Here is a 16591-nt window from a genome sequence, read left to right as displayed (position 1 = left end):
TATATGTATGGTATGAGTTTTGTTCATTGTTGAAGGTGTACAACCTTATAAACGGTGACTTATGATCGCTTGCATCCATGTCATTTAAACTCTTGTGGATAGTGGTCTCGTCGGCAATCATACCAAATCTCCTTATTTGGCTGTCCTGTTTTTGACTCTTAGAATTGATCCTCTCAACATTGTATATCTTTGGCTTCCCGAATATACAAGTTAGTTATCAAAGTTTATTTTTGAGACACGCGTGTTGCACCTTAATATGGGTATCATACGCAATGTATATGGGTTTGCTTATTATCATGACTACTAACAGGTTTGTAATGTTGCTAGTGGACCATCTGCTAAGCAGCCTTTACTTCGGTACTGGCATTATTCAAATGATACATTTTGCCTTTAATTTCAAATTTATACAAATTGTATATACTCAAACTACGATTACAAATTATATAGACAAAGTTGTTAAAGCCCTTTTAGTTTTGATTCTCTGAGTGTTCTGTGTGTTTGGCTTCACAAATTTGTCTCGTGCAAATACTGAAATTTAAGATAAGTTAACTTACTACCATGGAGTTACCTATGGAGGTTCAGTAAAACTGCCGGTGAACTCTCAGTCGTCAAAATACCATTTCCAATTAGTCAGCACATCAGTTAAAGCATGATTTAAATGGTACATTTGTCTGTAATTTTTTCTAAGTTGTGTAATTACACAGAGTGTAATTGTAGGCTAAATGTATGGTTTCAAAGTGAAAACACTCGATTGCATCTCGATAGTTACAAGACAAATTGTCGGAATTAACTTATTTTTAATCGGGAATTAAACAACCAATATATTATGACTAATACTTTTATGAAGATGCAATCTTTGAAAATGAGTTAATTGTTGCCATTTTCCCCATATTTTCTGATGGCAATTTATTAACAGAGGTCTATTGTTTACTCAAAAACCATACTGCAGCAGGTTTCTGAGGAAGAACCACTAGACCAGAAAAGTAGGTTTAAGTCCAACTAGTTCTTTTGAGCGCAACTAGTATATCATCGAGCGAAGTCTGTCTTTATATTTTTGCAAACATTCCGCAAATGCCCCAGTTGAGTAAATATGAAGTAGTCGATCAAAAAAAAATCGGAACTTGAAATTCTTTTAGTCACGGTAAAATCAAATTGCAGCTTTAACATTTTGTTTCTGTAGTTGATAAATTCAAAAAGTTTTACACTGTTCTGTTAATATGAACTGTTTTGAAAAATAGAAAAAGGTTAATTACTATGCTTCATGCAAGATCATGCAACAATTTGTGTGTATTTTGAGTTCAAAACTTGTTGGCACTTTAAGTTAAACTTTTCAAGCTGCAATAATAAACAAATATTTTGTACAGCAAAACAAAACCTTCGCATGCATACACTTACTAGTACACACACTAATCTAAATATATACATAATGCATTTAATGATTCATAACCATTATGCATTTAATGATTTATACAATTATGCATTCAATGATTCATAACAATTATACGTTCAATGATTGATACAATTATGCATTTCATGATTCATACAATTATGCATTTAATGATTCATAACAATTATGCAAGTAAACAGCATTTGAATACACAGATCCATAAAATAAACAGTGCTTTATAATACACATCCTGAACAGATTTTGATGAGCCGTTGAATCCAAGTACGAGATGTAGAGTTGATGACGATACGACACTTTGTGATTAATATCTAAGTATCTATGTCCTAGTCATATCATATAATGCAATTCTTTGATCCCGTTCATCTTCCCATTCCTTGGTATGATCTTCACCTAAAATAAAACCCATAACCAGCTTCATAAGACGATCACAGTCACCATACACTCGAGAACCAACCTGTTCTCCACGTTCATCTATTTGAGTGCAATAGTCATCATAGGGGGTAGATTGTCTGAAAAGTATAATAGAACTTATTTCTGAATATTTCGAAGTTAATATATAATATACAAATCTTATTCTATAAGTGTATGGTAAGTCTGGACCAAGCTATTCGCCATGGATCCCAAAAAATTAAAGGGGGCTTAATCATGCATAAATAACAACTTTGCACAGATTAAGGTTTTCTTTACCATTGTCTTTAAGCATTATATTGCTAAAACAAAGTCAGTATAGTGAAGTTTGGTGTAACAACAAAATTAAATGAATCCTTCTTGTCACAGTCAATGAAGTGTAGGACAGAAGAAAGGGAATATTTTCAAAAAAGACATTAAAAGAAATAGCTCTCCATGGTCTTAAGTATGACAGCAAACAGTTCTCTATATAAAAGTGCAAATAAGATCGATTATCTGACCTTAAACACCTATTAAAGATTATGAATCAAAATTGTCAAATTCAATGCAATCGGAATATTATTTATGTTTACGATTACCATATAATCACCTGTTACAAATGACGAGTCTATTAGGTTTTTTGCCGAGTGTAACTAGCTCATCAGCTGGTGAAACTAGCAGTGTTGTACCAAGACAAATGACAGCATCAGCCTTTTCACCATTTTCTTTAGCAGACGAATAAACAAATTCTTCAAGAATATCTCCAAAATTGATAATGGTGTTCATCAGATATCCATTACAGCCCTAAATAAAAATTGTTATTTTAGTTAAATTCATTAATGTATTTAGTTTTGTCAGGTGCAAGTCTTCATTTATTTTTGCCACTGTTCTTTGAACAAGGGCATGGTAGTCCGAGATTGCTCTGACGACTGACTGTCTTTTTAGGAATTAATGGCCTACAACCGGGTCAAATTTTAAGAAACTTCCTCAGGCAATCTCGCACTACAGCATAGCAGAGTTTAAAATATTATAATTTTACTGTAATTAAGTATATTGTTTTACAATTACTAGTAATATGACCCCAAAGATCAAACTAATCAAATGGCACGTGAAGCTTGACTAAAGATATGGTATGTTTTTGCAGGAATCACTTCACGGCGAAATATATTGTTATTTATATTATACCGTCGGTACTTGAAGTAACAATTAAATGGATAACCATTGAATATTTATCTCATCCGCTTTAAGTTAAAAGCATAATTCAATTAAACAAAAATATCCATCGTAACAAATGTTGATAAAACAAGTCTTTTTCTAGTCCAATTATTTTGTGTGTCTAAAGTTTTGCTGGAATGGGAGCATACGATATAACAAACATAGACAAACACAAGAGAAAGGCAATGGTTTCACTAAAGCTTGTAAAAACTACCGGAATTTCACATATATTTCCCGTTCTGTGATCACAGCCACATCATCAGGCTACAGCATTCTTGTGGAGGTACTCTCAGGTGTTGGACTGTTGATTGCCTTCGCATATGCCTCGACCCACACGTGTCACATTTTTCTTCATAACCATTCCCATGTAATTCTGATATTTTATCCGATGGAATTCCAGACAACTTGTGTAGTCCATCAGTGTTCTGACTTATTAAATATTTGATTAAACCCATGTCCATTAATTTATAAATAGCTTCATGTGTATATGTTGGAAGAAGATAGTCTCTCTGTGACTGCACGTTTAGCCCAAAACTAGCTGATGCAGGACCTTGAATATAAACCATAAATTATAAATAAACTTTATGACTGGCATTACGGTATGGGTATTACTCAAGACCAAACGATAACCTATAGTTGTTTATCTCTTTAGATTATTAACAAAAGTCATTAGGTATCATCTAGTTTGGGATACAAGAAGATACATTGTTTCAAAGCATCAAAGCAAAAAAGACCAAAACAGAACAGTCTATGGTCAACATTTCCTCCAGTAAATTGCATAAAACATATTGCGTTTATGTTGGCTTTCTCGACATTATTTAAATTAATATGAGCGCCTTTTCATTATAAATCTCACTTGAAAATGGCAAATAGGAATATTACAATACAAACATTCAAAATCTACCAAAATCAGTACTTTTATTGGAAAACATTGTGTTGGTGCGGAGGCTAATGGACTTTTAAAAACCTTTTCAGTAGTCAGCTAGGTTTTTACACTTTTTAAATCCGTTTCTGTGCCTCGATAATAAAAAAAACAATGATACACAAATTTATAACCATTATTACCATATTCTTTGGTTTTATCGTTGTTAGTCCATTGTCCATGTATGCCTCGATAATCTCCAATGCCAGCTGCAGTTGAAATTCCAGCACCTAAAATATAAACACATTCGTACATTTTGCGAAGTTGAACGTTTTGAAAATTTGAAATGTAGCATTATCAAAAATACAGGAAGAGATAGAAAACTAAAGAAAGACATCACAAAATAATATCCCACACCTCGTTTGAAATTGAGAACTTTCAGTGGCATTGTAACCTGGGGATTTTGTGAAAGTTTCATTTATCCATGGATTGCTGCCTTATTTAATAAACAATGACAAAGTCATTTTTTTTGGAATGGGAAAACCACACCAATAATCTGGAACAGAAAAAAAGAAATGTGTAACGACAGTAGTGCTAAAAGTCTCTGAAGCGTTTATTAACTCCCAGCAAACATAATTTTATTTAGATAGTTTGCAGATACAATGACTGGATGGACGAATGGACACCACAATCACTATATACACATCTCTAAGTGGGTGGGAGTTGGGATTAAGATGAAAGTAAAATTGCTTTGCCATAAATTTCCAATTTCCTCGAATTCGTTTCCAGCTTTGCTGCCTTGGTAAATATAGATGAAAATAGATATAAGAATATATTCAGGCTTAAATTGATTCTAAATAAAAAGAATGGTGAAGGTGTTTTTTAACATTGTTTCACATAAATGTAGATTATTAACTAAATAATGTTTACCTGTAAATCCTATGCAATAAGCTGAATCTCTTAACAATGCAGCTATTCGTGAAGCCTCTTTCTGAAAGCATTCTTCTGAATCATGAAACTCTACTGTTTGTTCTGCTTCATTTATCAAGTCCTTTTCTTTCTTGCACAACTTGATGTTTGGAGATTTGCCCTGTGCAAGTTCACACACTTTCTGCCAACAAATCACATGGAGAGAGGCAGAGCCATCATCTGTCCAATCTACCACCATTCCTTTCAGAAAAAGATGATTGAAATGAGTGTTTAAATTCTAGAGTTATATCTTTAATAACATCTTGCCTTTATCATTATTGCTTTTAAGGTGCTTACATCATTTTTGCTTATTTTTCATTCTGTCCTGTTTCTTGTCTTGTAGTATGTCTCTTTTATGTAACTAAACTTACCACTCAACAGAAGTTTTTAATATTTTTTTTACATAAAAGCTTATCATTATTCTTGAACTGCATAACTTGTTTCTTATTTACTGTCCTTCAACAGATCCAAGATACCAGGCTTATAATTTTGTATGCCAGACGCGCGTTTCGCCTTCAAAAGACTCATCAGTGATGCTCAAATAAAAAAGTTAAAAGGCAAAATAAAGTACGTAGTTATAGAGCATAGAGGACCCAACTTTCCGAAAGAATTTGTCAAATACAACTAAGGTAATCTATTCCTGTAGAAAATCCATAGTATTTCGAAAAATCCAAAGTTTTGTAAACAGTCAACTTATAATTATAACTGCAAGTTATATAGTTAATTGGGACCGCCAAAAAATAAAAAAAAAACAAGAGGCTGTCGAGTGACAGCAAACCGGATTTTCCTGCAGAGGTCGAACCCTGAACAGTTGAGCAAGTATGGACACAACATTTAGGTTCTGAATTTGGATTGTGATTGAATATTCAAAATAGATTATTATCTAATTAATAATGAAAACGATATTTGCAAATCTGAACCCCCAAACAGGATCATGTAAAAATTAAACATTAACACACAAAACAAAAATAAAATACCACAGAACAACTGTGACATCTACCTTCATAACACACATGACTTAAAAAAAATAGTTATAAAGAAATTTTGACAACTAATGACTAAAATTATTTGAACAGAATCCATATACTTATGTTATCATTACTGGTTCATAGAATAAGTTTGAGTTATTTCCCTTTGAACAGAAATGGTTTAACTAATAAAGCAAACATAGTTCTCTAAAATGAGATATGATTTAACCACTAAAACTAGTTCTCTAAAATTAGATATGATGTTACACAATGTATATCAATTTTCAAACTATAATCAAATATAATTGATAGTTCCAATTATTTTTTCTTTCATTTGTCACAAACTAATATAGATCTGCAACTTATCTATCAATAGATATAAGAAGATGTGGTATGAGTGCCAATGAGACAACTCTCCATCCAAGTCAAAATTTATAAAAGTAAACCATTATAGGTCACAGTACGGTCTTCAACACGGAGACTTGGCTCACACCGAACAGTAAGCTATAAAGGGCCCCAAAAATTACTAGTGTAAATTTAAACCATTCAAACGGGAAAACCAACGGTCTAATCTATATAAAAAACTAGAAACGAGAAACACTAATGCACCACATCAACAAACGACAACTACTGAACATCAGATTCCTGACTTAGGACAGGTGCAAACAAATGCAGCGGGTTTAAACGTTTTAATGGTACCAAACCTTAACCCTTTTTCTGAAACAACAGTGTAACATCACAACATAGAAAGACACACTATAAAATATCAACTGAAATAGCTTAACTCAATCAAAGGACATATTAACACCATTGAACATACACTGAACAAATAAATTTGACCTATGATACAATGTAAATACAATGTCAACAACTTTATCTACACAATGTAATGTAATGAAATATATCCTTTAATAGAAATAGATTATTATCTAATTAAAGGAGTTCACTTCATAAAAAAAAAATTATATATAGCATTCAGAAAATTAGTTTATACAGAATAACAAACAAACCTACCACAAAATTCTTCAAACAATTACCCAAAGTAAAGAAAAAAAATCCAAAATGTCATTTATCATTAATACAATGTCTTTTAAAAATCTTTTAAAAAATGAGCCATTTCCCTTTGAACAGAAATGGAGTAATTAATAAGTATTTCATCAAAAATTGAATTCTTGGGAAAGAGCTATAACTCAACAACGAGAAAAGCTAAAATCGTGAAAATTGAACTTGACCTTCATTTAGTCACAGGAAACAACATATCTAAATTTTAAAAGATTTTGTCAAAGCGTTTTCATGTTAATGAACGGACACTGTTTGGCAGCCGCCCGCCCGCCAGCCGTACATTCCCAAATCAATAACCGATTTTTCCTTCGAAAATCCGGTTAAAAATGCATAAAATGTCTTTTTGTAATAATCTATATAAAATTATTTGAAAGATATACATTAATTCTAAAAGGACTTTCATTGTACACATACCTTTTCGTTTCGATTTAGGAACGTGAAACCCCCTTACGTCAACTCTAGCTGACCATGGTGGTATAACATGTCCTTGATCACAGTATGCAAATGAACATATCATATTTTCTGATGCCGTTGACATCACTATTTCCTCTTCTTGGAATTAGAATTTAAATTGAAATAAAGAGATTTCACAAAATAAATATATCAGCAGGTTTTATCTGAAATTCTTATTGATGCTGTCGTTGAATACAATACATCTGAAACAATAAATTAAATCTTATGATAATAAATTCACAACAGTGGTAAAAAATATATTTCAAATCTTTCTATACTAGATTTGATACTTAACGGAAAAGTTGAAAATTGAACTATTATGATTTGAATGACAGTTATGGAATATCTGTGTGAACGGATATGTTCCATTTGTTGCAGCTAAGTCATTATGAAACTGATGTTCAATACGAATAGTTATGATGCAACTTATTATTTTTCATGTCGAAGTGAGTTCAATATATATCAACTGGATAAATGAAACAGAATTTTTGAATGACTTCTGAAAGAACTTAAAATGTAAGGTTGTACAACCAATACTGTATATAAAATAAGGCAATTGTGATTACCGATATTCAAATATCGCAAATCATTTAGATGGAGACAAATCAAGGTAGCAAAGAACAAGAGGCTGTCAGAGTAACAGCAAACCGGATTTTCCTGCAGAGGTCGAAACTTGAACAGTCGAGCAAGCATGGACACAACATTTTCGCTTAAAACAGCTCTGAATTTGGATTGTGATTGAATATTTGACATAGTATAGGTTTGTGACACAAAATGAATGTGGTAAAAGAACTGAAAAATTTGAAATTGGACATTTACCTTTTATGGTCCAATATCCAAAATATAAGTACATTGTTAGAATCAGCATATCAAAGAACCCCAAGAAAACAAAAGTTTAATTTAGGACCCTTTGGACCTCAATGTGGACAAATTTGATAAAGGAGCCCAAAATCCAAAATCTCTAAATACCTGGTTAGATTCAGCATTTCAAAGAACCCCATAAATTCAATTTTTGTTGAAATCAAACAAAGTTTAATTTTGGACCCTGATTTGGACTAACTTGAAAACTGGGCCCAAAAATCCAAAATTTAAATACAGGTTTAGATTCAGCATTTGAAAGAACCCTATACATATTTAATTTATGTTGAAATGAAACAGTTTAATTTTATCCATATACTTATTAATTTTCTGTTCAAAGGGAAATAACTCAAACTGAATAAATGATCTACAAATAGTTCTCTAAAATTAGATATGAATTAACCACTAAAAATAGTTCTCTAAAATTAGATATGATGTTACATCTACTTTCAAATTATAATCAATTAAATATCTGCTTAGATTCAGCACATCAAAGAACCCAAACCATTCATTTTTTTTTTAAATTCAAACATAGTTTAATTTTGGACCCTTTTGACCTTAATGTGGACCAATTTGAAAACAGGCCCAAAAATTAAAAATATAAATACATGATTAGATTCAGCATATCAAAGAACACCAATAATTCAATTTAAAATAAAAATCAAACAAAGTTTGATTTTGGACCCTTTGAACCTTAATATGGACGGTAAAAGTTAAAATCATCAATATCAATCTTGACCTCCATTTTTTCATCAGTCACAACATATTAAAATTTGAAAAGCTTTGGTTGAACGGTTCATGAGTTAAAGCACGGACACGACTGGAAACACCATTTTTTAATCTTTCAAGAACCATAACTCCTGAACATTGAGAGTGAAAATCGTCAATATCGAACTTGACCTCCATTTTTTCATCAGTCACAACATATTAAAATTTGAAAAGCTTTGGTTGAACGGTTCATGAGTTAAAGCACGGACACGACTGGAAACACCATTTTTCAATCTTTCAAGAACCATAACTCCTGAACGGTGAAAGTGAAAATCGTCAATATTAAACTTGACCTCCATTTTGTCATCAGTAACAACATATTAAAATTTGAAAAGCTTTGGTTGAACGGTTCATGAGTTAAAGCACGGACACGACTGGAAACACCATTTTTTAATCTTTCAAGAACCATAACTCCTGAACATTGAGAGTGAAAATCGTCAATATCGAACTTGACCTCCATTTTTTCATCAGTCACAACATATTAAAATTTGAAAAGCTTTGGTTGAACGGTTCATGAGTTAAAGCACGGACACGACTGGAAACACCATTTTTTAATCTTTCAAGAACCATAACTCCTGAACATTGAGAGTGAAAATCGTCAATATCGAACTTGACCTCCATTTTTTCATCAGTCACAACATATTAAAATCTGAAAAGCTTTGGTAGAACGGTTCATTAGTAAATGCATGGACACTGTTTGGCAGCCGCCCGCCCGTCTGCCGTACATGAACAAATTAATAACAGATTTTTTTTTTAATTAAACAAAAGTTTAATTTAGGACCCTTTGGACCTCAATGTGGTATTATCTTATTAATAATGAAAAGCTAGACCGTTTCCAAGTTCTTAAACAGGAGGGGGGTGGGGGTGACTCCAGGGGACTCGCCTTATATTTCATTCGATTTGTTTTATTGTCCCATACAAAAATATATATGGTTTCGGGGTGGGGATCTTGACCATTTACCAGTTTGCAAAAAGAAGGGGGGTTGAGGGTTACCCCAGGGGACTTCCCCTCAATTTCATTTGATTTGTTTTATTGTCCCATTCAAGAATATATATGGTTTAGGGGTGGGGATCTCGACCGTTTACAAGTTTTCAAAAAGAAGGGGGTGGGGGTTACCCCAGGGGACTTCCCCTCAATTTTATTTGATTTGTTTTCTTTTCCCATTCAAGAATATATATGGTTTAGGGGTGGGGATCTCGATCGTTTACAAGTTATCAAAAAGAAGGGGGTGGGGGTTACCCCCATGGACTTCCCCTATATTTCATTTGATTTGTTTTATTGTCCCATACAAGAATATATATGGTTTAGGGATGGGGATCTCGATCGTTTACAAGTTCTCAAACAGGAGGGGGTGGGGGTGACCCCAGGGGACCCGCCTTTCATTTCATTCGATTTGTTTTATTGTCCCATACAAGAATATATATGGTTTCGGGTTGGGGATCTTGACCATTTACCAGTTTTCAAAAAGAAGGGGGGGGTGTGGGGGTTACCCCAGGGGACTTCCCCTCAATTTCATTTGATTTGTTTTATTGTCCCATACAAGAATATATATGGTTTAGGGGTGGGGATCTCGACCGTTTACAAGTTCTCCAACAGGAGGGGGTGAGGGTGACCTCAGGGGACTTCCCCTCAATTTCATTTGATTTGTTTTATTGTCCCATACAAGAATATATATGGTTAAGGGGTGGGGATCTTGACTGTTTACAAGTTTTCAAAAAGGGGGGGGGATGGGGGCTACCCCAGGTGAGTTCCCTTCAATTTCATTTGATTTGTTTTATTGTCCCATACAAGAATATATATGGTTTCGGGGTGGGGATCTTGACCGTTTACAAGTTTTCAAAAAAGGGGGGGGATGGGGGCTACCCCAGGTGAATTCCCTTCAATTTCATTTGATTTGTTTTATTGTCCCATACAAGAATATATATGGTTTCAGGGTGGGGATCTTGACAGTTCACAAGTTTTCAAAAAGAAGTGGAGTGGGGGTGAACCCGGAGACTCCCCCAATATTTCATTTGATTTGATCACCACCTCTAAACCAATCGATGGTTTAGAGGTGGTGATCATGACCATTTACAAGTTCTAAAACAGGAGGGGGTTGGGGGTGACCCCAGGGGACTCGCCTCATATTTCATTTGATTTGTTTTATTGTCCCGTACAAGAATATATATGGTTTTGGGGTGGGGATCTTGACCGTTTACAAGTTTTCAAAAAAGGGGGGGATGGGGGCTACCCCAGGTGAATGCCCTTCAATTTCATTTGATTTGTTTTATTGTCCCATACAAGAATATATATGGTTTCAGGGTGGGGATCTTGACAGTTCACAAGTTTTCAAAAAGAAGTGGAGTGGGGGTGAACCCGGGGACTCCCCCAATATTTCATTTGATTTGTTTTATTGTCCCATTCAAGAATATATATGGTTTAGGGGTGGGGATCTCGACCGTTTACAAGTTTTCAAAAAGAAGGGGGTGGGGGTTACCCCAGGGGACTTCCCCTCAATTTTATTTGATTTGTTTTCTTGTCCCATTCAAGAATATATATGGTTTAGGGATGGGGATCTCGATCGTTTACAAGTTATCAAAAAGAAGGGGGTGGGGGTTACCCCCATAGACTTCCCCTATATTTCATTTGATTTGTTTTATTGTCCCATCCAAGAATATATATGGTTTAGGGATGGGGATCTCGATCGTTTACAAGTTCTCAAACAGGAGGGGGTGGGGGTGACCCCAGGGGACCCGCCTTTCATTTCATTCGATTTGTTTTATTGTCCCATACAAGAATATATATGGTTTCGGGTTGGGGATCTTGACCATTTACCAGTTTTCAAAAAGAAGGGGGTGTGTGGGGGTTACCCCAGGGGACTTCCCCTCAATTTCATTTGATTTGTTTTATTGTCCCCTACAAGAATATATATGGTTTAGGGGTGGGGATCTCGACCGTTTACAAGTTCTCCAACAGGAGGGGGTGAGGGTGACCTCAGGGGACTTCCCCTCAATTTCATTTGATTTGTTTTATTGTCCCATACAAGAATATATATGGTTAAGGGGTGGGGATCTTGACTGTTTACAAGTTTTCAAAAAGGGGGGTGGGGGATGGGGGCTACCCCAGGTGAATTCCCTTCAATTTCATTTGATTTGTTTTATTGTCCCATACAAGAATATATATGGTTTCGGGGTGGGGATCTTGACCGTTTACAAGTTTTCAAAAAAGGGGGGGGGGATGGGGGCTACCCCAGGTGAATTCCCTTCAATTTCATTTGATTTGTTTTACTGTCCCATACAAGAATATATATGGTTTCAGGGTGGGGATCTTGACAGTTCACAAGTTTTCAAAAAGAAGTGGAGTGGGGGTGAACCCGGGGACTCCCCCAATATTTCATTTGATTTGATCACCACCTCTAAACCAATCGATGGTTTAGAGGTGGTGATCATGACCATTTACAAGTTCTAAAACAGGAGGGGGTTGGGGGTGACCCCAGGGGACTCGCCTCATATTTCATTTGATTTGTTTTATTGTCCCGTACAAGAATATATATGGTTTAGGGGTGGGGATCTTGACCGTTTACAAGTTTTCAAAAAAGGGGGGAAGGGGGCTACCCCAGGTGAATGCCCTTCAATTTCATTTGATTTGTTTTATTGTCCCATACAAGAATATATATGGTTTCAGGGTGGGGATCTTGACAGTTCACAAGTTTTCAAAAAGAAGTGGAGTGGGGGTGAACCCGGGGACTCCCCCAATATTTCATTTGATTTGTTTTATTGTCCCATACAAGAATATATATGGTTTAGGGGTGGGGATCTCGACAGTTTACAAGATAAAAGCACATTCTCAAATTTAAAGGGAGTGGGGGTAAGAATATATATGGTTTAGGGAGACTTAATTATCTACAAAATGTCTAATAATGAACAGTAAATTTCAAACATCATTTATACAGTCCTACTAGTAAATTTCAAACTTTATATATACAGTCCTACAGATCTTATCAGGAAACAGAAAATTTTCAAATATATCTGTCACTCCAATGATTATCATATAATTAATTATATACATAATAATTATATACATAGCTTATAATCATCACCACTTAGGAAATAGAAAATTTTCAAATAAATCTGTCACTTCAATTTTTATTGTGAGAAAAGACAAGTCATAACATGATAACAAGAGTAAAATATTTAAAAATTCCACTTTTGGATATTAAAAATGGCGATAACTCAAAAATGAGAAATACTAAAATCTTGACAATTGAACTAGACCTTCATTAAGTCCCAGGAAACAACATATTTAAATTTGAAAAAAAATTGTAAAATCGTTTTCATATTATTGTACAGACACTGTTTGGCAGCCGCCAGTCCGTCCGCCCAGCCGCCCGCCGTACATCACCATTTTAATAACCGATATTTCCTTCGAAAATTCGGTTAATTAAACATTAACACACACAACAAAAAGAAAATACCACATAACAACTGTGAAATCTACCTTCAAAACACACAACTTTAAAAAAATAGTTATAAAGAAATTTTTGACAACTCCTGACTAAAATTAATTTAACAGATACAATCATTGATAGACTTATAATTTACACCATTTCTGTTCAAAGGGAAATAACTCCAAAAAAAAAACAAGAGACCAAATGACATAGAAATTACTTATTAATTACACAATTTCTGTTCAAAGGGAAATAACTCAAAATCATATAATAAGAATCACTTTTGCTACTGAAAGGTCTACAACTCAACAACGAGGACAGCTAAAATCGTGAAAATTGAACTTGACTTTCATTTAGTCACAGGAAACAACATATCTAAATTTGAAAAGATTTCGTCAAAGCGATTTCATGTTAATGAACGCACACTGTTTGACAGCCAGCCGCCCGTCCGCCCGCACGTCCGCCGTACATCCCCAAATCAATAACCATTTTTTCTTTCGAAAATCCGGTTAAAAATTGAGGGAATCGCATGAACTCCAAAAGGAACGAGATCGGGAGCGTCGACATCGTAAGCTTCTCCTAGATTGAATGCATCACCCGCCATGCAAATGAACACTCAGTCAAAATGTCACACAAATAAACCGGTAGAGTTACAGATCAATCGACTATACTGGTATTTAAAGATCCGAGACCGCGAAAACATGTTGATAGTGAGTTAAGATACTGACACATCGTATCAGTCAACCAATTCGTGATGGCGACCGTAAAACTTATGTTGTGTCGATCTTAGTCGTTGTTCCTCATATCTCTTTTGGAGCACACACATCCTTACAAGTGAATTCCGTAAATGCGAGCATACACGAGCTAACCGTACCAACTGGGATATGTAAACGCCATACGACGGGACAAAGAGTATGTTAATGCTGAGAAATGGGAAGTTGATAATCGGTAAGTTGAAATCACCTGTTTGTCATATATTCTTGTTTGAAGTCGTCCGTTTGTGTCAATATTGAGGAAAAAATCAAGATATGAAGCAGGCCTTGTAGTTCTTATAGTATCCTTAATATCAAGTTAACTGGGATATACGATGTAAGCACTTATTGAAATGTGGGTTAATTATTGAGTGAAAGGACATCATGCATATATCTGACACTGAAATTTAAGAACTTTGCAAGATGCTTTTCTGTTTTGTCTTTTATAAGGTTCTATATGAATTCTGCTTCATATTAGTTCAAAATATGTCGGTAAATGATTTTGCACAAGTAGTACCAATTGGAATACCGACTGTCTGTTGAAATGATAATCCACCAAACTCACAAAAATGTTGTGTTGTCGATCACAAAGTCCAGCATTTTGATGATATCATCTCCGGTGTATTTGTATGAATTCTGCTTCATATTAGTTCAAAATATGTCGGTAAATAGTTTTGCACAAGTAGTACCAATTGGAATACCGACTGTCTGTTGAAATGATAATCCACCAAACTCACAAAAATGTTGTGTTGTCGATCACAAAGTCCAGCATTTTGATGACATCATCTCCGGTGTATTTGTTGTGGAAATCAGTGTGGTTCTTCACAAAGTAAAATATTTGTTTTGATGATCTAAAACAAGGAATTTGTATCTACGTTTTCCATTTTTGCAGAAAAATCTCTTTTAATGAGACACAATTGTCGATCTTTCAGTGGAGTATGGAGAATAGTATTGTAAAGCATAGAATAATCTAAAGTTTTGATATAACTGCAAAAGTCGTAAAGATTGTGATTGCAGATTTTGAGTTAATTTAGAATTTTTCATCTTAGCTTGTAACGTAAATCTTATTGTTTTCCACTATTGAATAATAGAGCGTAAACAAATGTAATGTACTGTAATTATAAACCACATCGAAAAGAGAATGAACCCATTAATCCAGAAAAGCGCTTCGGACTAATGAAATTTATAACTTGTTGTTTTCATTTTTTAAATAAATGATAATAAGTTAAAATATTACAGAATATTTCCCCAAAAAAATAATTAAAACATAAAACAAAATATTTACAAAAAGGGGGGTCCATTCCCAAAGCGCCTGGGTTCTGGATCATTATCACATTGTTTGTTTTATTATCCAATCCGTTCAATATTGAACTTCATGCATTTGAATAAAAAAAAATCGCGATTGTACATTTTATAATTATTTGTACAATAACGTAATATAAATGGTACTTTTATATAAATTTACTGTTAAAAATCGACTAGCCTGATTAATCATTATAATTGTTAGTAGTCTTTCCCGTATCAGTTCCCGTCGAGTTACGTGCAATTTTGCCGGTATTTGACTTTTTATAGTCTGAATAATCCTTAGCCACTCCCTATTTCTAATACGTAATTACTATTTATATCTTCAAATGTAGGCCGGTTTTAACCAGGAAACGAAATTTACGACTGCGACAATGCCAGAAATATTTCTATGACATCACATATAAATTAAAATAAACATATCGTAATTTCTATTTTATAAATATTGTTTTGCGTCCAATTTAACAATATCACGTGATTCACCTTCTATTACTTATGTACAACATTACGACAACATAGTGTTCTATAATGCAAACACAATGATTCTTTAAATATAGTTTTAAATTGAGTATCCATCGATCTGCAGTTAATTGTGCTCATTGTTGATTTCCGTTGTGTTTTTAATACTACAGTTTGTCTTGTTAACAACAGTTACTGCATGGCCTTATATATCATATAAAATAATAAAAGAACAGAGTTTCAATGTCCCCCGCGTTGCACATGTTTTATCTATCCAAGGTACAAGGGAAATAACAATATAAAGCACTTTTTATTAATATCTTAGAGAGATGAAGGCTTCAGAGCAAATGCAATGTGATTTCCAGTATAATCAATATTTCCAAGGGGCATAACTTTTTTTAAATATTTGATCAGCACTTATTTTCAAAAGTGTCAAAGACCGTCATTGCTGATATAAACCTATGATATAGTTTTTATAAAATTCTGGCAATAATTGTACACATGAGAATGCTGACAATGTAATTTTCCATATAATCAATATTCCCAAGGGTCCTAACTCTTTTAAAAATATTTGATCGGCACTGATTTTTGAACTCGTCAAAGACATTGATGATATAAACCTATAATATAAATTTCATAAAAATCTGGCAAGAATTGTACACATTAGAGCGCTCAAAAGGCAATTTTCCATATAATTAATA

General features: G+C 34.0%; 1 protein-coding gene across 1 annotated transcript; it reads right to left on the bottom strand.

The window, feature by feature from the left end:
- Positions 1–366: 366 nt before the first annotated feature.
- Positions 367–15654, bottom strand: LOC127709561 (NAD-dependent protein deacylase sirtuin-6-like). The gene is made up of 8 exons (XM_052215166.1): positions 14695–15654; positions 7286–7527; positions 4803–5042; positions 4076–4162; positions 3266–3560; positions 2730–2751; positions 2406–2599; positions 367–1917 (listed from the first exon to the last, which is right to left on the bottom strand). Exons 2-8 carry the CDS (start codon positions 7407–7409, stop codon positions 1725–1727), a joined length of 1155 nt encoding a protein of 384 aa, XP_052071126.1. The 5' UTR covers positions 7410–7527; positions 14695–15654; the 3' UTR covers positions 367–1724.
- Positions 15655–16591: the final 937 nt, after the last annotated feature.

Source organism: Mytilus californianus, unplaced genomic scaffold, assembly GCF_021869535.1.
Source record: "Mytilus californianus isolate M0D057914Y unplaced genomic scaffold, xbMytCali1.0.p SCAF_7, whole genome shotgun sequence".
Taxonomy (NCBI): domain Eukaryota; kingdom Metazoa; phylum Mollusca; class Bivalvia; order Mytilida; family Mytilidae; genus Mytilus; species Mytilus californianus.
Note: the sequence above shows the minus strand (reverse complement) of the source record. Positions and strands in the feature narration are given on the sequence as shown.